Genomic DNA, 23,158 nt, shown 5'->3' with positions numbered 1-23,158 from the left:
TTGCAGTTGGCTTTAAAAAATCTTGATCTCTTTCAATGGCTCTTTAGTTCAAAACATCTCATAGTAATAGATGTGCCATTAACCATTTTCCATTGATAGATGGTCATGTTGTTTCCATTTTTTTACTACTACAAACAATGCTGTAGTATTGTTGTACCTTTTTTGTGCGTATAAGGATTTCTCTACAATACTTATTAGTGAAACTGCTAAATGGAAGATTACGTCCAATTAATATTTTGATAAATTCTGTTAATTTCCCTTTTAAAAATGCTGTGCCAATTTACATTCCTGCCAACAGTGTATGAGATTAGACTATTCCTCACGTCCTCGCCGGGGATAAATATTGTAATTCTTTTTGAAATTTAAGATTTCACTTTCCAAGGTGGAGTAGACAAATTAGAGGCAGGTTTTCAACCAGTCAACAAAGTGATGAAGACTGCTGCTGTTGTAATGAGGAAGGCTTGAGTTCCTATCTCGGTTTTGCCACTTGCTATTTTTTTTTTTTTTTTTTGAGACGGAGTCTCGCTCTGTCACCCAGGCTGGAGTGCAGTGGCCAGATCTCAGCTCACTGCAAGCTCCGCCTCCCGGGTTTACGCCATTCTCCTGCCTCAGCCTCCCGAGTAGCTGGGACTACAGGCGCCCGCCACCTCGCCCGGCTAGTTTTTTGTATTTTTAGTAGAGACGGGGTTTCACTGTGTTAGCCAGGATGGTCTCGATCTCCTGACCTCGTGATCCGCCCGTCTCGGCCTCCCAAAGTGCTGGGATTACAGGCTTGAGCCACCGCGCCCGGCATCTGTACTAAGGTTGTGGTTAAGTTTACTTTTGGGGCGCAGAAAGATCATATTTATGGTGCGAGTTCGGTAGCATTTATCATCATAATAGAACTGGGAGCTAATAGCGGCCATTAGATAGTTCATTATGCTTCCAATTTTATCAGGAATTGGGTTGATCGCATTTAGAGTCTATTTAACAGGATTAAATTTTCCAAAAAGATAATCGAAATACACGCTGAAAGTGTGGCAAAACATTTTAACAGGTGTCGTCCTGAAAAATCGGAGATAAAGAGTGTAAGGCACTAAATCAAGTTGGGTGTTTTCAGCGTTTAGATTCTGGAGAGTTGAAATTCACCGTGTCTATGACCAGCTCATACATCATTCTCTGTAGGTATCTCGTCTGGCATTACCGGCTGGCGGATGCCTCTTTTCTGCCAGGAGACTACAGTTAGGAAGTGACTCCTGGAAGAAACTCCGTCAGGATTCAATACGGTCCTCGTCCTCGTGGGGCACTGCAGGAACCTGCCTAGAGTAAGATGGCGCTTTTCCTAAGCACCTCTCCGGGAGAGAGATTTCCATAACGAGAGTCATGCACTTGGAGGCATCTTTGCCATTACCCAAGATGGTGAGCCGCGTAGCCTCATCGTTTCCAGGTTTCAATATGGCTCCCCGCGTCACCGAAGAGGTTAATATCAGAAACGAACTTGAACTCGCGCGGAAGTGACGCAAGCAGAAGTTGTCGCGCTTTGCATCTCCGCCTCCCGTGCTCCGCCCCCGGTCTTACGTTTCGCCCCCGGCAGCGCGGACAACGGAGCCAAGATGGCGGCCGAGTTGGAGTACGAGTCTGTGCTGTGTGTGAAGCCGGACGTCAGCGTCTACCGGATTCCGCCCCGGGCCTCCAACCGCGGTTACAGGTACTAACCCCGAGGCGCTGCCGCACACGCGTACTTTGTCGCAGATGACAGCTTCCTCCTCAGCTAGCACGCTGCCTGTCCCTGCCACTACTACCTCTGTATTGTCACCTTGCTAGCCTCCCTACCTGGGTTGTCATCTCCCTGACCTCCTGCTCCATCTCCACTCTGGACTGTCATCACCATATTTCTGCCGTGTTGTTGTTGTTTTTTTTTTTAAATGACCACTCTGCATTATTCCACTCCGCCTCCCCCGTAACCCGCTGGGACACCCATCTGCTCCCCATCATCCACTTTCAGTCGTGCCTGCTCCGTCGCCAGTCCCCTTTCATTCGCTCTTCCCTGCGTCCTTCAGCTTATCATCCTCATCCTCTCTCCAGTTCCCCTTTCCAGTTCCCCATGCACATTTCCAGGTCACACACGTTTCCAGTTCCCCATGCACATTTATGGGTAATCGTGTTGCTTGCCACTCTCTGGATGATCCGATTTATTTTTTGTACTATTGTCAATTTCGTCACCAACTGTCATCATTCACCATTCGGTTTTTCCTTCAGCTGTTTTACCAGTGAGCAAAGGTTATGATCATAAGCTTTACAATGGTTGTTCATTCTGTTTCTTCTCATTGTATTTTCTTGATGATTAGATAGTATTTTCTGTCTTCCTTCACTACCTCCCTTCTTAACCTCTCCTACACCTTTTCCCTCCAAAGTTGAGGCAGCATTTTTCTCTGTAGGGCTTAACTAACCACCTTGTAATCCAATGACTGTGAGGTTCTGAGGATGCTGTAGGACATTATGTAGTTGAAAGACAGTTCACTGGTTTCATGTTAAACAATATGAGTGTGAGCCCTTTCCAAGCCTCAGTTTTCTCATCTGTAAAACAGAAAAAAAAAAACCTGTTAGTGATGATACCTGCGCTCTCCTGATAATGTACTTAACAAGGGTTTTTGGGAGAGTAAAATTAAGTCATATAATGGATATGAAAGAATGTAGGAAATGCAGTAAAGCAGTTATAAATACTATTTGTTAGTTTTTTTTTTTTTTTTTTTTTTTTGAGATGGAGTCTCGCTTTGTTGCCCAGGCTGGAGTGCAATGGCTCAGTCTCAGCTCACTGCAACCTCTGCCTCCCGGGTTCAAGCGATTCTCCTGCTTCTGGGATTACAGGCACGCACCATCACACCTAGCTAATTTTTGTATTTTGAGTAGAGATGGGGTTTCACCAAGTTGGCCAGGCTGGTCTTGAACTCCTGACCTTGTGATCAGCCCACCTTGGCCTCCTAAAGTGCTGGGATTACAGGTGTGATACTGCACCCAGCCGTCGGTTTTTTTTTTTTTTTAAGAGAGGTGGGGTCTCATTCTATCATCCAGGCTGGAGTGCAGTGGTGTGACCATAGCTCACTGCAGCTGCATACTCCTGGGCACAAGGGATCCTCCTACCTCAGCCTCCCAAGTTGCTAGGGCTACAGGCATTGCCTCACCATGCCTGGCTAATTTTTAAATTTTTTTTTGTAGACAGGATCTTGATATATTGCGCAGGCTGGTCTCGAATTCCTGGCCTCAAGTGATTCTCCTGCCACAGCCTCCCAAAATGTTGAAATTACAGGTGTGGGCCACTGCACCTGGCCAAGATACTGTTCTTATTCTTCTCTCTGACCCACATCATCATTGCGATTTTTCCTCCTGGCATTTATCATTACCTTGGCTGAAAAATTACCCTCTCCTTATGTCTATTATTTTTGCCCCTTACTGGAGTTTTATTAATCATGAATTGATATTTTTATGCTTGCTGACCTGTGCACTGGGCCCTGTGGGTTGCACCTTTGGCAAAGAAGTAGCAGTTCTGTTTTTAATAAGTTTTTAGTTGGACCCCAAACTGACCCTGAGTAGAAATCAACATGCTTTTATTTTTTATTTATTTTTATTTTTATTTTTTTATTTTTTATTTATTTTTTGAGACGGAGTCTCGCTCTGTCGCCCGGCCTGGAGTGCAGTGGCCGGATCTCAGCTCACTGCAAGCTCCGCCTCCCGGGTTTACGCCATTCTCCTGCCTCAGCCTCCCGAGTAGCTGGGACTACAGGCGCCAGCCACCTCGCCCGGCTAGCTTTTTGTATTTTTTAGTAGAGACAGGGTTTCACCATGTTAGCCAGGATGGTCTCGAACTCCTGACCTCGTGATTCGCCCGTCTCGGCCTCCCAAAGTGCTGGGATTACAGGCTTGAGCCACCGTGCCCGGCCAACATGCTTTTAGATGGTAGTTACAGGTACTATATGAGTCACTTAAACATCACCTTCTTTGGGGAGCCCTATGTGACCCTTCCATTCTGGTTTAGGTATGCACCCTGTGTGCTTCCATAGCACCTTATTCTTTTTTCTTTTTTTTAACTTTAAGTTCTGGGATATATGTGCAGAATGTGCAGTTTTGTTACATAGGTATGCATGTGCCATGGTGGTTTGCTGCATTTGTCAACCTGTCACCCTCGCTCCTACCCTGAGAGGCCCCAGTGCATGTTTTTCCCCTCCCTGTGTCCATACACTCTCATTGTTCAACTCCCACTTGTGAGTGAAAACGTGTGGTGTTTGGTTTTCTGTTCCTGCATAGCACTTTGTTCTTGTCTCTATTCCAGGGCTCTTCATTTTGTATTGTAATGGATTGTTTAGTCTCCTTTTTTCTCCAGACTGGACTGTGAACAACTTGAGATCTTTTTAACTTTATATTCCCAGGGTCTAGTACAGTATCTGGTACACTTTGGGCACTCTGTAAATGTTGACTGAAAGAAGAAATCAGCAGATTACACGGAGAAACCTAATCACATAAATTGGCATTAATTGAACTGTTAAATAAGGTGAAATAGCTCATTACTTCCAACTTTAGGAGTTAAGGATATGATACACATTGAAGTGGGATTATATTCTTTTTCTTCAAGTTTTTTTTTTTTTTTTTTTTGAGATGGAGTCTCGCTCTGTTGCCCAGGCTGGAGTGCAGTGGCACAATCTCAGCTTGCCACAACCTCCACCTCCCCGGTTCAAGTGATTTTCCTGCCTCAGCCTCCCAAGTAGCTGGGACTACAGGTGCACACCACCATACCTGGCTAATTTTTGTATTTTTAGTAGAGACGGGGTTTCGCTATGTTGGCCAGGCTTGTCTCAAACTTTTGACCTTGTGATCCGCCCGCCTTGGCCTCCCAGAGTGCTGGGATTACAGGCATGAGCCACTGTGCCTGGCCTACTTCAAGCTTTTTAAAACACCTCCCCTGTCTCACCCATATGCATTCTCTATCTTCACTTCCTAGTTTTCCACAACCTTTATACTTACATCAGTTAACTGCACTGAGCCATTAAAGCGGTTTCTTAGTTTTCCTCTTTTTCCTGTTATACTTCTGTGTTTTTCATGCCTATTGGCATTTTTTTATCCTCCAAGAGACATGTTATCATCAGTCACTTTTTAAGTATAGTACATGAAGAGAGCAAAATTAAGTTTGAATAACAATATTTATTTGCTGGGTTGCTTTTGGCAAATCACTTACCACTTTTGAATGTTAGTTTCTTCATTTGTAAAAATGACTGTAACAATACTTACCTTGTAGGATCCTCTCACTTAATTTTCTTTCTTTCTTTCCTTCTTTCCTCCTTCCTTCCTTCCTTCCTTCCTTCCTTCCTTCCTTCCTTCCTTCCTTCCTTCCTTCCTTCCTTCCTTCCTTCCTTCCCTTTCCTTTCCTTTCCTTTCCTTTCCTTTTTCCTGTCCTTTCCTGTCCTTTCCTTTCTTTTTTTGTTGAGACAGAGTCTTGCTGTGTCACCCAGGCTGGAGTGCAATGGTGTGATCACGGCTCACTGCCATCTCTGCCTCCCAGATTCAAGCGATTCTTATGGCCTCAGCCTCCTGAATAGCTGAGATTACAGATATGCGTCGCCATACTCGGCTAATTTTTTGTATTTTTAGTAGAGATGGGGTTTCACCATGTTGGCCAGGCTGGTCTTGAACTGCTGGCCCTCAGGCAATCCACCTACCTCAACCTCCCGAAGTGCTGGGATTACAAGTATAAGCCACTGTGCTGGGCCCTCTAACTTAATTTTCACAGGAATGGACATGATGCCTGGCACATAATAAATGCTTGATAAATGGTAGTTTTCTTTTTGTCTGTATAATCTTTCTTGTTTACCAGAACCCACTTATATTATAAGCAGGATTTATTCTCTAGGCCGACATTAAAGGACAAACTGGGCTTTTCAGAAAGTAGGAGGAATTTTTCCTTTGAGTGACTGATAAGATTAAGTAGAATAATTGACTTTAATTCACCTAGTGTAAGGTGTTCGTTCCCGGACTTTCACTGACCAGACTTCTAGACTATGAGAAGGAAAACTGGGGTTGAGAAGAAACTTACTAGGCCGAGTGTGGTGGCTCACGCCTGTAATCCCAGGACTTTGGGAGGCCTAGGCACACGCATCACTTGAGGTCAGTAGTTCCAGACCAGCCTGGCCAACATGGTGAAACCCTGTCTCTACAAAAATACAAAAAAATTAGCCAGGCATGGTGGCGCACGCCCCTAGTGCCAGCTGTTTGGGAAGCTGAGGCAGGAGAATCGCCGAAACCCGGGAGGCGGAGGTTGTAGTGAGCTGAGATCATGCCACTGCTCTCCAGCCTGGGCGACAGAGCACGACTCCGTCTCAAAACAAACAAAAAAACTTACAAATGCTTAGAAAACAGTCTGGGCGCGGTGGCTCACTCCTGTAATTCCAGCATTTTGGGAGGCCAAGGCGGGCGGATTACCTGAAGTCAGGAATTTGAGACCAGTCTGGCCCACATGGTGGAACCCCGCCTTTCCTAAAAATACAAAAGAAATTAGCTGGGCATGGTGGCCCAGGCCTGTAATCTCAGCTACTCGGGAGGCTGAGGCAACAGAATCGCTTGAACGCGGGAGGCGGAGGTTGCAGTGAGCCAAGATCGCGCCAGTGCACTCCAGCCTGGGTGGAAGAGTGAGACTCTATTACACACACACACACACACACACACACACACACACACACACACACACACACAAATAAATAAATGGTTAGAAAACAGTTCCAAGCCGGGCGCGGTGGCTCAAGCCTGTAATCCCAGCACTTTGGGAGGCTGAGACGGGCGGATCACGAGGTCAGGAGATCGAGACCATCCTGGCTAACACGGTGAAACCCCATCTCTACTAAAAATACAAAAACTAGCCGGGCGAGGTGGCGGGCGCCTGTAGTCCCAGCTACTCCGGAGGCTGAGGCAGGAGAATGGTGTAAACCCGGGAGGCGGAGCTTGCAGTGAGCTGAGATCCGGCCACTGCACTCCAGTCCGGGCGACAGAGCGAGACTCCGCCTCAAAAAAAAAAAAAAAAAAAAAAAAAAAAAAAAAAAAAAAACAGTTCCAACCTGTAAAACTATTTTTTAAAAATATTCTTCACTACCCTCTTCCCTTAGCTAAATCAATATTAACCTCTATAATGTGTTTCAGTGTAATGAAAGAATAATGGACTTTGAAGTTAGGCATTATTACTGTGTTTTCCTTTCCATCATTTAGAGAGAGAGAGGTATGATAGGCTTTTCATGCCTACTTCACATAGCTACTATAAGGACGTAATAAAATGTACATGTGGAATCTTACTGTGAATCATCGTAATGGTTTTTTATTTATATATATAAAGTTTTATTACTAAGGTAAATGAAAATTTGTGAGGTGAGTTTAAAGTATTGTCAGAGGACCAGCAAAATCAAAAGTTCTTTAGATTAGGTCTTGGAGTAGGAAAGGAATTAAGTCTCAAGGCTGAGGGAATCTGCTGCCACGACTATCCATTTATTTACAGAATTTGTTAAATATTGGGCACTAGATACACAAGGTAAATAAGGAACTCATCCAAGAAAAACACATTTAATAGGCTTGTTCCTAATTCTTTTTTTTTAGAGACAGGGTCTCACCTCAGCTCAGACTGGAGTGCAGTGGGGTGATCATAGCTCACTGCAACCTCAAATTCTTGGGCTCAAGCAGTCCTCCTGCCTTGGCCTCCCAAAGTGCTGGTGTTATAGGTGTGAGCCACCGTGCCTGGCTCTTCCTAATATTTTTAAGTAGCCCATTTACATTAGCTTTTGGTGGCATGATTATAATAAGTAATGACTCATTAAAAAAGTATGATAGATGAGGAACTTTAGAGCTCTGTAATCTGGATCAGATTTAGGTACTGGAGGGTTTTTGAGGGCAGGGAATCAAGAGGGAAGAGAATAGGAAGGGTTTATTTTACAGATCCTGTTCAAAACCTGTGCTAATTTTCACTTTCATTTTCTTCCTTTCAGCTTTTTACCTCATCTTGTTGAACTCATTCTTGTTCAGATATACCTTATTGTTGCTTTTCTAGCCTTTAAGTATTAGTCATTGGTTTCCTAAAAGATGAATTATTGCCGGGCACGGTGGCTCAAGCGTGTAATCCCAGCACTTTGGGAGGCCTAGACGGGTGGATCACGAGGTCAGGAGATCGAGACCATCCTGGCTAACACAGTGAAACCCCGTCTCTACTAAAAAATACAAAAAAAACTAGCCAGGCGAGGTGGCAGGTGCCTGTAGTCCCAGCTGCTCGGGAGGCTGAGGCAGGAGAATGGCATAAACCCAGGAGGCGGAGCTTGCAGTGAGCTAGATCCAGCCACTGCATTCCAGCCTGGGCAACAGAGCCAGACTCCGTCTCAAAAAAAAAAAAAAAAAAAAAAAAAAGATGAATTATTAATAACTTTTACTTTGCTAATCTCTTTTCCATACTCCTGGCAAAACAAATCACAAATACAATGTTTTGTAAAATTCATCATAAATAATCTTAGTTGTTGTTCAAGTTGATTATACCACATTTTATAATTTCTAATGTTTTCATGGACATTTGTATCTCCAGCCCAGATGTCTTTCTTGAACTCATCTCATGTATTTTACTACCTACTCTACATCTCTTGAAAATCTACTAGACATCTCAAACTCAGCATATTTAAAACTGAATCCCTGATCCTTCTTCCTAGACGTGTTCCACCTCATCTCAATAATTGGCAACTCCTTTGCTCAGGCTGAACACCTTGGAGTTGTCCTTGACTTCTCTTTGTGTCCTCTATCCCATATCTAATCCATTAGAAAATCCTGCTGCTTGTACCCTAAATATATCCAGAATCTAGCCACTTCTGCTACCATTGTGACTTTTCTAGATTACTGTAGTAGTCTCTTAGCTAATCCCACTGCTTCAGTCCTCTTATCCCTACAGCTTTTCTCCAGACAGCAGATGTAGTAATCTTTTTAGAATATAAGGGAGATCATGTCACACCTCTGCTTAAAATTTGTAATAGCTCTTTTTTCACTCAGAGTGAAAGCTAAAGTTGTTACTATGGCCCACAAGGCCCTGCATGATCTGGCCCTCTGTTACCTCTCCTACCTTGTCTCTTACTCTGTTCTAACCACAATGGCTTCCTTGCTGTCTCTCAAACATGCCAGACATGCCCCCACCTTAGCACCTTTGGGCTAGCTGTTCCCTATATCTAGAATGCTTTTCCCCCTAGATATCTGTATGGGTAACACTTGCTTCACATTTTAGTTCACATTTCACCTTAATGAGACCTACCCTAACCACCCTCTTGAATGCTACAACCTGTTCATTCTCCCACTGTCTTCTCAACCTTCCTAATTTGCCTCTACATTTTCTTTTTACCTTAGAACTTACCACTTTCTAAGATACTAATTATGCTGTTTATTTTGTTTCTTTTTTATTTTCTATCTTCTATTAAAATGTAAGCCTCATGAGGGTAGAAATCTTTGTTTTGGTTGCTGTTGTATCCCAAGCATCTAAAACAGTGGTGCCTCTGTCTTAATAAGTATTGTATAAATATTGATTGAATTCAGTGAAAGATAGTATATTTAGTGATTTGGGAGGGCGCCCATTATCTAGGATATTTAATTTAGTAGACTTTGTTGTTATCTGATTAGTAAAGCATTGTTATCTAGTATACCATCTATAGTTTGAAAATAGCATCGTTATGAGAAATTTTATTTATTTATTTATATGAGACCAAGTCTTGTTGTGTCACCCAGGCTGGAGTGCAGCAGCGCAATCTCGGCTCACCGCAACTTCCACTTCCCAGGTTCAACTGATTCTGCCTCAGCTTCCCAAGGGATTACAGGTGTACGCCACCATACCCAGCAAATTTTTGTATTTTTAGAAGACACGGTTTCACCATGTTGGCCAGGCTGGTCTCAAACTCCTGACTTAAGTGATCCATCCACCTTGGCCTCCCAAAGTGCTGGGATTACAGACTTGAGCCACCACACTCAGCCAGAATTTTATTTTTTATTGCTTGTATTCGTGCTTTTACATCTTTTTAATGATGCTTATTGGACTCCAAAGTCCTCAAGTAGTAGCATTGTCTTTTACTTGCTTTGGACTATATGTAACATGAAGCATCTAAATATATCATGAATTATTCTTGTTGATTAATAGGTAGAAAGAATAGGTAATCCAGGACAGGGAAATAGAAATACAGTAAAAGATTCTGAGTAGGCTTTAGTAAATTAAGCCTGAGCCTTCTTCTTTTCCTCTCCTAGGGCATCTGACTGGAAATTAGACCAGCCTGATTGGACTGGTCGCCTCCGAATCACTTCAAAAGGGAAGATTGCCTATATCAAACTCGAGGATAAAGTTTCAGGTAATCTTCACAGGTGACCTTCTAACATTAAGGATATTAATTTGGTGTGCTTTTATAAGTACCTTCAATTTGGGGACTGGAATGGAAATACTTGTTAATTGGAGTTCTGGATTTTGGCTTCCTTTGCTCAAAAAAGTCTTTCTCTTATCTGTCAGGGGAGCTTTTTGCTCAGGCTCCAGTAGAACAATATCCTGGTATTGCTGTGGAGACAGTGACAGATTCCAGCCGCTACTTTGTAATCCGGATCCAGGATGGTACTGGTAAGAGAACTGGGATTGTGAATGGAACGAAGTTAGGAAAACAGGTGAATGCGTGGCCGTGAAAAGTGGGTCCGATTGCATTTGTCTTTCTTTGGTTTGCTTCATTTTTTTCTTCCCTTTCTCTAAAGTTACTATAGTTGCTAAAGGAAAAGTATTCACATGTTATTTGTAATAGATATGAGCACAAGTTCAAGATGTGGTAATTCATATGTAGACTTAAATCAATCAAAATGCCACATCTAACAAAAGAATTAACACATTTTGCACTTTGGGAGGCCAAGGCGGGTGGATCACTTGAGGTCAGGAGTTCAAGGCCAGCCTGACCAATATGATGAAACCCCGTCTCTACTAAAAATACAAAAATTAGCCAGGTGTGGTGGCACATGCCTGTAATCCCAGCTACTCGGGAGGCTGAGACAGGAGAATCACTTGAATTCAGGAAGCAGAGGTTGCAGTGAGCTGAGCTCATGCCATTGCACTCCAGCCTGGGCGACAAGAGCGAAATTCCATCTCAAAAAAAAAGAAGAATGAACACTTTTTGCCCATTTATTGTTTGTGGTAGTTTTTGGTGGGGCAAAACTTGAATCGTATTATGTGTGGGGCAGTTATTCTCACTCTTCTCCATGGTCTATAACAAAGATTGGCAAACAGACAAATAATAAATATTTTAGGTTTTGCAGGTCAAGTGGCCTCTGTTGCAACTACTCAGTTTTGCTGTTGCAGTGTGAAAGCACTGTAAAAAAATAAATGAACACATTGATATTGACTATGTTCCAATGAAACTTTTTCTAGAAAACCAAGCTATGGCAGGATAAAGCGCATGGGCTCTATGTAGTTTATCAACTCTTGGTCTGTGAGAAGATGTTTCACAATCAGACTTTGTCTAGTTAGGGTGACTGTTATATTTTCATTGGGCAGAATTTGCCATAGAGCAGCAGTCCTCAACCTTTTTGGCACCAGGGACCCATTTTGTGGAAGACAGTTTTCCAGAGACCGGCATTAGGGGACGGTTTCAGGATGATTCAAGTGCATCACGTCTATTGTACATTTTATTTCTATTATTACATTGTAATGTATAATGAAATAATTATACAACTCACTATAATGTAGAATCAGTGGGATCCTTGAGCTTGTTTTCCTGCCACTAGACGGGGGTAAGGGGAGACCCCCATCTAGGGGTGATGGGAGATAGTGACAGATCACTAGGCAGCAGATTCTCATAGGAAGCACATAACCTAGATCCCTCACATGTGCAGTTCACAGTAGGGTTCACACCCCTCTGAGAATCTAATGCTGCCACTGATCTGACAGGAGGCAGAGCTCAGGTGGTAATGCAAGCAACGGGGAGTGGCTGTAAATACAATGAAGCTTTGCTGTCTTGTGTACAACTCACCTCCTGCAGTATGGCCTGGTTTCTACCGGGCCACGGACTGGTCCCGGGGGCTGGGGACTCCTGCCGTAGAGGGTACTTCCTATTCGAGTCTTCCTACCTTTTCACAGGGCGCAGTGCTTTCATTGGCATTGGCTTCACAGATCGGGGAGATGCCTTCGACTTTAATGTCTCCTTGCAGGATCACTTCAAGTGAGTGAAGCTTGTCCTTGGTTCCCAGGTTGAATGTTTATAGGTCTGCTGCTTCTCACATGAATGGGCAGTGTCTCTTTTCCTCCTGGTTTCTTTATTTCTTAAACTCTTTCATTATGGTTATAAATCTCCCCATTCACTTTTGTTTCCTTCGGTCATCTTTGCATCTATTCTGTGTTTCCTTTCCTTATAGCCTGCAGTATGTTTTAGATCCCTTGTGCAGTAGTCTGAAATGATGCTCTGTCGAATTTGCCCCATCTTTTTTCTTTTTTCTTTTTTTAAACTTTTAATTAAAAAGTAAACTTTAACGTCGAAAATGCAAACTTGGGGAAGGCAGAAAGGTGACACACAAGGCTGTCACTTCACACTTGGAAGATTGCACAGCAGCCGGGCAGAGGCGCTCCTCACTTCCCAGATGGGGCAGCGGCTGGGCAGAGGCGCTTTTCACTTCCCAGACAGTGGGCAGCTGGACAGAGGCACTCCTCACATCCGAGACGGGGCGGTGGCTGGACAGAGGCGCTCCTCACTTCCCAGATGGGGCGGCAGTCGGGCAGAGGCGCTCCTCGCTTCCCAGACAGTGGGCAGCTGGACAGAGGCACTCCTCACATCCCAGACGGGGCGGTGGCTGGGCAGAGGCGCTCCTCACTTCCCAGACAAGAATTTGCCCCGTCTTTTAGGTGGTAGAGGGAGGTCTACAGTAACAGCAGAGCTTTATGTGGGGAGTTATGTGCCACTCTTTTTACCTTATGTAGCTGATGTGTTTTGTGACTTTTGCAGTATTTCTTTAGCCCGCTTGATTTTGGTGCCGCTGTAGTTGACAGCACTGTGCACAGTCAGCTTCCTACCTCAAGAGCAAGCATATCCTTTTCTGCCTCAGGACTCTTTGAAGTTGTAGAAGGCTAAGAGCAAGGTTTAACTTGGAAAGACTAAGAAACTAACACCCCCTCAGGAGCAGCCCCCAACTGTGGGGAATGGGAATTGGTGGCTAAATGCCATCCTTTTGGAAGGGGCAAGTCTAATATGTATTCTGTGAGATTTCTCAGAGAGCCCCCAGTGGGACTGAACTCCAGTTGTTTTCTTTCTTGGCTTTTTTTCCTTTCTTTTCTCACTCTTTTTTATCTCTCACTGTGCTTTCTGGAATCCCATTTCATAAAAGTAAATACACCCAAATTTGTATGTCAGACTCTGCTTTCAGGAAATCTCAAACTAAGATAACTTGCTCTGTTCCCAAAGGTGGGTAAAGCAGGAATCTGAGATTTCCAAGGAATCGCAAGAAATGGACGCCCGTCCTAAGTTGGATCTGGGCTTCAAGGAAGGACAAACCATCAAGTTGAGTATCGGGGTGAGTATGGTTTTTAAAAATTTTGTTTTCCTGTGCTTCCATAAGCCTATCACATCTTTCTCTTGCTCTCCCTTTTTTCTTTTGTAGAACATTACAACCAAGAAAGGAGGTGCTTCTAAGCCCAGGACTGCAAGGGGTGGGGGCCTGAGCTTACTCCCACCCCCGCCAGGAGGCAAAGTCACTATTCCCCCACCGTCCTCCTCAGTCGCCATCAGCAATCATGTCACCCCACCACCCATTCCGAAATCTAACCATGGAGGCAGTGATGCAGGTAAATCTGATACTTCTAATTTTGAGAAATCCAATCTTATATTTTAATTAAGTAACACCTGTTTGTCAAAGAGAGTTAATGTTTTTGCTATGAAATAGCTCATGGTACTGACAAGGTGATTCTGGCAGCTTCTAGCAAGGAATCAAAGCTTTTATGGTAAACTGAGAGTCGTAGTATCTCATAGGTTCTTTGGCAGAAAATATATGCTTATTAAAAAGACAATTTCCTTCACTTTTTTCTTGGTTAGACGTTTATAAGCTTTTGAGTCAGATGGACCAAGATTTTGGTCATGGCTCTGCTACTTTATATTTGAATGTGCTTGGTAAACATTACTTAAGTTTTTTAAGTCTCAGTTTCCTTATCTACAAACTGGAGATGTAAAATCACCCCTACGGGAACCTTGGCTCACGCCTGTAATCCCAGCACTTTGGGAGGCTGAGATGGGTGGATTGCTTGAGCTTAGGAGTTTGAGATCAGCCTGGGCAACATGACGAAACCCCATCTCTACAGAAATATACAAACATTAATTGGATGTGGTGGTGCACGCCTGTAGACCCAGCTATTTGGGAGGCTGAAATGGGAGGATGGCTTGAGCCTGGGAGGCTGCGATGAACCATTATTGCGCCACTGTATTCCAGCCTGGGTGACAGAGTGAGACCTTGTCTCATAAAAAAGAAACAAAAATAAATAAATAAATAAATAAATAAGTAGATAAAATAAAAAAATTGCCATCCCAATGCTGTGAGGGTTAAATGATTTGACAGCACCTAGCATAGCACTTGGAACATGGTAACCATTTAGTAAATGTTATTTCTTAAACCTTCCCATTTCTTCACAAGAGCAATTGGGAGAAAAGGAGAAGAAATCTAGGTTTGTCCATACATTTTCATTCTTTTTTTCTGTCTGGTGGGAGAAAGAATAAATATAGTTACATCTTCTCATTTGAAAAGTGAGAGCATTGGAACTGAGAAAAGAAATTTTCTAAGATTAGGGAACTGTGTCTTACAATCTGAGAATTTTAACTTAATGTATTGGACAATACATTAAGGGCAAATACAGATAATTTGTTGAATTGATTACTAAGGCTAAGCTTTCTCTTTCTGGAATTTTTGAGGTGAAAATGTTACAGCCTGCTTCTTTTGGTAAGTGTTGCCAGAAGGCACTGGGGATAGTATCTAAGATTTTTTTTAAATTAAATTATTATTTTGAGATAATTGTAGATTAACATGCAGTTGTAAGAAACAATATGAAGAGATCCTGTTTGCCCTTTTCCCAGTTTCCCTCAATTGGTAATATTTTGTGAAACTATTGTCAATTATCACAAATCAAAAATTGACATTATACCACTTTCTCATCTTACTCGGCTTACACCATTTTACATGTTCTCATCTGTGTATATTTGTGTGGATCTGTATATTTAGTTCTATGCAGGTTTTTTTGTTTGTTTGTTTATTTTTTGAGACAGGGTCTTGCACTGTTGCCCAGGCTAGCGGTGCAGTCATAGCTCACTGCAGCCTCAAACTCCTGAGCTCAAGAGATCCTTCTGCGTCAGTCTCCCAAACATCTGGGACTATAGGTGCACACTGCCACACCAAGCTAATTTTTAAATTTTTTGTAACAACAGAGTCTCACTATATTGCCCAGGCTGGCCTCAAACTTCTGGGCTTCAGTGATCCTGTCTTGGCCCCCCAAAATGCTGGGATTACAGGTGTGAGCCACTGCATCTGGCCAGTTCTTTGCAGTTTTGTTGTGTGTAGGTCCATGGATCCACCATCATTTCAGGCTATAGAACAGTTTAATCACTACAAAGATCCCCTGTGTCAACCTTACACAACCACACCCATCTCCCTCTCATCCTTTCTTCCCCCATTCCTAACGCTTGGCAGTCACCAGTCTATTCTCCATCTTTATAATTTTGTCACTTCAGGAATGTTCTGTGAAAGAAATCATACAGCATGTAACCTTTGGGACAGGCTTTTCCCACTCAGCATAATTCCCTTGAGATTCATTCAAGTTGTGTATATCAATAGTCTGTTCCTTTTTATTGCTGAGTAGTATTCTGTGGTATGGATATACCAGTGTGAGTAACTGTTGCCCAAGGAATGACATCTAGGTTGTTTACAGTTTTTGACCATTATGAATAAAGCTGCTGTGGCATTTGTGTACAGATTTTTTGTGTGAACATAAAATTCTCATTTCCTAGATTTTGATTATGTTTTTCTTTTTTCTTTTCTTACCTTGTGTTTAGATATCCTTTTAGATTTGGATTCTCCTGCTCCTGTCACGACACCAGCACCAACTCCAGTTTCTGCAAGCAATGACTTGTGGGGAGACTTCAGCACTGCATCCAGGTAATGGGCATAGTGAAACTAGCGTACTCTCAATCAGCGTATAGAAGATATGTGCCGTCAATTGAAATCTTTGATCTGGAGAAGCAGTGGATATGCAGGTCACATAGAGTCTTTTGGAGGAGTTATAGGGAAGGAAATATAGTAGTGCTGGGAATGGTGGGACAAGAAAGCTGTAGGATGAGGTTTGAGTGGGATATTTCAGGCCTTGGTAAGTAGAATTGCCATGAAGTGTGGTTCTGGAAATTCTAGGCGGTGATTTCTTAGAAACTATTAAGTAAAGAATGGAGTTGTTATCCTAATATTATGTCTTTCGCTTTCTCTATTTTCCTGTCTTACAGCTCTGTTCCAAACCAGGCACCACAGCCATCCAACTGGGTCCAGTTCTGAATGGTATTGGCAGGACATTAAGGACAGACTTGAGGAATAAAAATGACCTTGAGGGCACCAATCTGTGAGGGAAGTTAGGAACCCATTTCCTCCCCAGAACCAAAATGACTGGACAATCTTTTTCATAGCTTCTCCATTACATTCAAGCTGGTTTATGTCACTCCCCTGTGTTGTTACTTGTACAGCCAAGAAAGTATCTGTTATCTCCTGCTTAGTACCAAGGTAGGGGACTAGTGGATCTTATCATAGTTTTGGCTGACTATGCAGGGCTGAAAAGGCCAGCGTCTGTTTGAGGGGGAATGACCTCTAACATCTGTAAAATTTGTGTCATCTTTTAAATTCTTTAACTTATTTCAAAATCATCTCATGACCCTTGTGTGCCTCTTTGTGAAGCCCTATTTAGCAATTTCAGGGGAGTCAAAAACCTTGCAACTTCCTTCTCCACTAACCCAGGACTAAAAATGGACAGGCTGACCTCAGTGTTTACAAATTCCGAATTTTGATAGGGGTAGATATGGAGAAAGGCCTATTTCCTGGGTCTCTGCTGTGTAGCCTCCTTCAGGCTTATTGTACTCAGTGAACATCCAGTGCTGGGTGCAGCTCCATCGCCCTCTTGTGTGTTTACATGTCTCTTTCTATGATAAGAGTTGTGTTGGTGGCACCTCCACTCTTCTTTTCTGTTTGTTGAATATCAATTGTGTAACATCTTTGACCAGTGGGTGTCTCTGTAATGAAGGAGGTTCAAGAGGCTGTGCTTTCCAAGTGATAGTCTATAGGAGTGTTTAATTTCTTGCAGCTCCATCTGGTTGCTGCATTTGAAGCATGGCATTAATTGGTATTTGCCCTGTTATTTGACCTAAAGTTGAAGGGTTTAGAGTTTTTAACCTGATCTGTAGAACAGAGAGGTTGAAAACACTTAACTCTTGTTTAGTACCCTCATTGCCTTGCTGCCTGGGTATCTGGCTCCTTTCCACAAACATTTCTTTTCAGTTCATGTAGTTCTTTAATAGAAAGCTGCTATTATGTATATTGTCATTTGTGAAGGAAGTTGAAGAGTCACAGCTTTACTGTGACAGATTTTGCCCAAGGCTTTGATACCTGTCACCCAGGGTATCTTAAAAGCAAGTTGTTCTCCCACTACTTTCCTTTCCCTCTGCCCTGCCATTCCTTTTACAATGCTGTGAAAAAAGTTCTGCTTCTTAGGTGAGTGGGTACTTTCTATTTTGTTTCTAAATGAGCAATTTTGAGGATGAAATGGGAAGATATAATTGCTTCCCTTTTGCACCTATTTGGGTATGTACATTCTGGCAGAAGGGAGTCCTTAGGTTTAGTTTCAAAATATATTACTTTCCTGGATTCCCTTCTTAACTTTTTCTGACTTGGGTCCATTTTCTTTTCTTTGCCTCCTTTTCCAGGCAGCTCTATTCTTGCAGAGCCATGGCAGGACATATTAAAATTCCAATAGAAAACACTAAAAGGAAAGTCTGTAGAATCACTAGTGACTAAATACTGGGAACCTATTTTCTCAATCTTCCTCCATGTTGTGTTCTTTGTATTCTCAAGATGATAATATATTATGTATTTGAATTCCTGAAAAATGGAAAATGTTTAAGATATATGTATATAAAGCATATGCTGTATTGGTGCAATAATGGTAATTAAAAATATGGAAAAAGTGTCTCTTTTATCTTTTAATTTGCTTATTTGATTACTTTTTAAATTTAATCGGCCAAACATAAATGGACCAGTAGGTAAAAAGGATATTTATATCACTCTTTATTAAGAAATAAGGCTTTTAAGAAGTTGAGACTAGAGCTTTGTGCTCATGGTCCTAAAATGACAGAGCACTCTGTGTCATCAATGAATATTCATTATTTATTTTCTGGTGCAGTTAATTTGCTTCCAATTATCTTCATGATCTAGGCCACTTCTTATATCTTAACTGTAATCAGCAGAAATGACAGGGATCAGTATAAGAGAAAGAACGAAGGTCAGAGCCACAGACTTTGGAAACCAGAAAAGATCCTGGGAGTTCTTGTTCAGTGATTGTCACAGGAGATTGATTAGCTAGATGTGGTGGTTTACTTCTGTAATTCCAGCACTTTGAGAGGCCAAGGTGGGAAGATTGGTTGAAGCCAGTTCAAGACCAGCCTGGGCAATATCGCGAGATCTCATCACTACAAAAAATATAAAAATTAGCTGGGCATGGCAGCATGTGCCTGTAGTGCTAGCCACTTGGGAGGTTGAGGTGGGAGGATCACGAGCCTGGGAGGATGAGGCTGCAGTGAGCTGTGATTGTACCACGGTACTCTAGCCTCGGTGATAAAATGAACTTTCTCAAAAAAAAAAAAAAAAAAAAAAAAAAAAAAAAACCATGAATCAAGGCTGGGCACAGTGGCTCATACCTATAATCCCACACTTTGGGAGGCTGAGGCAGGTGGATCACCGGAGGTCAGGAGTTTGAGACTAGCCTGGCCAACATGGTTGAAACCCTGTCTCTACTACAAATACAAAAATTAGCTGGGCGTAGTGCTGGGTGCCTGTAATCCCAGCTACTCTAGAGGCTGAGGCAGGACAGTCACTTGAACCTGGGAGGCAGAGGGTTGCAGTGGGCTGAGATGGCACCACTGCACTCCAGCCTGGGTGACAGTGAGGCTCCATCTCAAAGAAATAACAACAACAAAAAAACCAAAAAACCCTCCCTTGAAAACTGTAAAACTATAGCTACAATAATTTGTTAGTGGATACGTGGTATAAAAAGATGAAAATTGGTATCCAAAACAAAATGCGGCTGGGTGTGATGGCTCATGCCTGTAATCCTAGCACTTGGGGAGGCTGAGGCAGGAGTATTGCTTGATACCAGGAGTTCAAGACCAACCTAGCCAACATAGTAAGACCCTGTCTCTAAGAAAAAACAAAAATTATAGATGGGATGGAAATTTAAAGTGCAGAGTTTTTGTATGTGATTTAAATTATCAGCTTAAAATAGACCATTAAAAAGTGTTATGTAAACCTCATGGTAATCACAAAGCGAAAACCTGCAGTAGATACACCAAAGATAAAGAGAACAAAGGACTGTAGAAAATCATCAAATAACAAAGGAAGAGAGCAAGAGAGGAAGAAAGGAACAAAGAGCCCACAAAACAAAAAACAATTTTAAAAATGGCAGTAGTGAATCCTCACCTATTCATGATTATTTTGAATGCAAAATGGATTACATTCTCCAATCGAAAGACAGAGTGGCTAAATGAATTAAATAAACAAGACTCAACTGTATTCTGCCTACAAGAGCCTCACTTCACCTTTAAGGAAACATACAGACTGAAAGTGAGGCATGGAGAAAGATATTTCATGCAAATGGACACCAGAAGAGAACAGGGGTAGATATATTACTATATAGTCCCTCCTTATCTGAGGTTTTGTTTTCTGTGCTTTCAGTTACCTGTAGTCAACCATGCTTTGAAAATACTAAGTGGAAAATTTCAAAAATTATTCATAAGTTTAAAAGTGGCACACTGTTCTGAGTAGTGTGATGAAATCTCACACCATCCTACTTTGCCCTGCCCTGGATGTGAATCATCCTTTTGTCCAATGTGTCCATGCTGTATACATTACCTACCTATATGACGCTTAGTAGTCCTCTCGGTTATCTGATTGTTGTAGTAATGCAATGCTTGTACAAGTTCAGTTAACCCTTGTTTTACTTAATAGTGGCCCCAAAGCACAAGAGTAGTGACTCTGGCATATTGTTATATTTATTCTGTTTTACTATTACTTATTGTTAATCTCTTGCTGTGCCTAATTTATAAACTAAACTTTATCATAGGTGTGTATATATAGGAGAAACATAATGTATATAGGGTTCAGTACTATCTGTGGTTTCAGGCATCCATGGGGGATCTTGGAATGTATTCCCTGAGGATAAGGGGGAAATACTGGATGTATTTCAGACAAAATAGACGTTTAAGTCAAAAGCTATAACAAGGGCAAGAGACAGGGTCATTACATAAATGTAGAAGAGGTAAATTTTTTTTTTGAGACAGAATTGCCCTCTGTCACCCAGGCTAGAGTGCAGTGGTATGATCTCAGTTCACTGCAACCTCTGCCTCCTGGGTTCAAGTGATTCTCCTGCCTCAGCCTCCTGAAGCTGGGACTACAGCCACGTACCACCATGCCCGGCTAATTTTTGTATTTTTAGTAGAGATGGGGTTTTGCCATGTTGACCAGGCTGGTCTTGAACTCCTGACCTCAAGTGATCCACCCACCTCGGCCTCCCAAAGTACTGGGATTACAGGTGTGAGCCATTGCGCCTGGCCCAAAGAGGTAAATTCATCAAGATGATACAACAATTATATGTGCATTTAAGATTGGAGCATCAAAATATATAAAGCAAATAACATATTTTTTAAAAAAGAGAAAGCAAGTTTATTAACAAAGTAAAGGAACGAAAGAATGGCAGAACAGCCGTCTTAACAGACTTGAAGAGGGAAATAGACGGCAATAGAATACCCCACTTTCAACAATGGATAGGTCAGACAGAAAATCAAAGAGGAAACACTGAACTTGAGCTGCACTTTAGACAATATGGGCCTAAGAGACATGTACATAACGTTTATTCAACAGTAGCAGAATACACATGCTTCTCAAGTACACATGGAATGTTCTCCAGTATAAATAAATATGTTTGGTCACAAAACAAGTCTTAACAAATTTAAGATTGAAATCGTGTTGAGTATCTTTTGACTATAATAATATGAAATTAGAAATCAATGACAGGATGAAAACCAGAACATTCACAAATATGTGGAAATTAAAAAGTTTCCTGAACAACCAATGGGTCAAAGAATCAAAAAGAAAAAAAAAATCTTGAGACAAATTAAAGTGGAAACACAGCATATCAAAATTTATGGGGTACAGCAAAAGTGGTTCTAAAAGGGAAGTTTATAGTGCTGAATACCTACATTAAGAAAAAAGGAAGATCTCAAACAACCTAATGTTACACCTACAGGAACTAGAAAAAGCCCACAGTTAGCAGAAAGAAAGAAGTAACAGGCCAGGCACAGTGACTCACGCCTGTAAGCCCAGCACTTCGGGAAGCCGAGGCAGGTGGATCACGAGGTCAAGAGTTCGAGACAAGCCTGGCCAACATAGTGAAACCCTGTCTTTACTAAAAATACAAAAATTAGCTGGGTGTGGTGGCGTGTACCTGTAGTCCCAGCTACTCGAGAGACTGAGGTGGGAGAATCGCTTGAACCTGGGAGGGTTAGTACATTTTAGTAAGGTCAGTTCATTACCTTCAATGTTTTCTAGATGAGATACACCAGTTGTGACAAATGCTTGGTCTTACATTGAATTGCAAGTCACCTCAGAATAAATTAAATTCTATTTTCCTTTTTTCATTCCAGTGCATTTTCCCCATTTTTCCTCTGTATTGAGGATGGCAAACAGCTACTTTATGCCTTGCAAATAAATTGGTTTCTGTGGTCATCGTTACAAATCAAGCCAATTGGGTGCTGCTGTGCATATCAAAGCCTACAGCTTCTCCATGAATCCTAATATAGGCCAGTTGATTCTCTTCAAGAAACAATCAAACCATCCCTGCCTTCTCCACCATATCTTTGATGTTTCCCTGCGCCTTTTCTTTCTTTTTTAAAAAACTTCTATTTTAGATTCAGAGGTACATATGCAGGTTTATTATATAGGTAAATTGCATGTCATGGGAGTTGGATATACAGATTATTTTGTTACCTAGGTAATAAGCATAGTACTCGATAGGTAGTTTTCCAATCCTCTCCCTCCTCCTCCCTCCCCACTCAGGGACCCAATGTCTGTTGTTCCCTTCTTTGTGTCCATATGTACTCAATGTTTAGATCTCATTCATAAGTGAGAACGTGTGGTATTTGGTTTCCTATTCCTGCATTAGTTCATTTAGGTTTATGGCCTCCAGCTCTATCTATGTTGCTGCCAAGGACATGTTCTTTTTCTTTTTTCATGGGAGCATAGTATTCCATAGTGATTATATACCACATTTTCTTTATCCAGTCTACCACTGATGGGCATTTAGGTTGATTTCATGACTTTGCTATTGTGAATAGTGCTGCAGTGAACATATGTATGTGGCATGCATGTGTCTTTATGGTAGAATGATTTATATTCCTTTGGGTATATATCCAACAATGGGATTACTGGGTTGAATGGTAGTTCTAAGTTCTTTGAGAAATCACCACACTACTTTCTACAATGGCTGAACTAATTCATGTTCCCACCAGCAGTGTATAAATGTTCCCTTTTTCCCACAGCCTCATCAACAGCTGTTATTTTGAGTTTTTTATAGTAGCCATCCTGACTGGTGTGAGATGGTATCTTATTGTGGTTTTGATTTGTGTTTCTCTAATGATTAGTGACATTGAGCAATTTTTCACATGCTTGTTGGCCACATGTCTTCTTTTGAAAAGTGTCTGTTCTTGTCTGTTGCCAACTTTTTAATGGGGTTGTTTGTTTTTTGCTTGTTAATTTGCTTAAGTTCTTATAGATTCTGGATATTAGATCTTCGTCAGATGCATAGTTTACAAATATATTCTCCCATTCTGTTGGTTGTCTG

The 23,158-nt window shown here is 41.9% G+C and overlaps 1 protein-coding gene across 2 annotated transcripts in view; it reads left to right on the top strand.

Annotated features, from left to right (window-relative positions):
* The first annotated feature begins 1,520 nt into the window (after window positions 1–1,520).
* Window positions 1,521–23,158, top strand: part of NECAP1 (NECAP endocytosis associated 1) — a 39,124-nt gene continuing 17,486 nt past the window's right edge. Inside the window, exons 1-8 of one of the 2 annotated variants that reach the window (XM_010376731.2) lie at window positions 1,521–1,687; window positions 10,264–10,364; window positions 10,520–10,624; window positions 12,125–12,206; window positions 13,440–13,548; window positions 13,636–13,819; window positions 16,068–16,170; window positions 16,509–18,235. In XM_010376731.2, coding sequence (XP_010375033.1) covers window positions 1,593–1,687; window positions 10,264–10,364; window positions 10,520–10,624; window positions 12,125–12,206; window positions 13,440–13,548; window positions 13,636–13,819; window positions 16,068–16,170; window positions 16,509–16,557 — 828 coding nt within the window. In that variant the 5' untranslated portion in view covers window positions 1,521–1,592 and the 3' untranslated portion in view covers window positions 16,558–18,235. Of the gene's footprint in view, window positions 1,688–10,263; window positions 10,365–10,519; window positions 10,625–12,124; window positions 12,207–13,439; window positions 13,549–13,635; window positions 13,820–16,067; window positions 16,171–16,508; window positions 18,236–23,158 lie in introns of those variants that run through there. The other variant, XR_004059535.1, reaches the window with a different exon arrangement.

This window comes from Rhinopithecus roxellana, chromosome 10 (assembly GCF_007565055.1).
Source record: "Rhinopithecus roxellana isolate Shanxi Qingling chromosome 10, ASM756505v1, whole genome shotgun sequence".
NCBI classification, from domain to species: Eukaryota; Metazoa; Chordata; class Mammalia; order Primates; family Cercopithecidae; genus Rhinopithecus; species Rhinopithecus roxellana.
The sequence above is the reverse complement of the archived record's forward strand: the minus strand, read 5'-3'. Positions and strand labels throughout refer to the sequence as shown.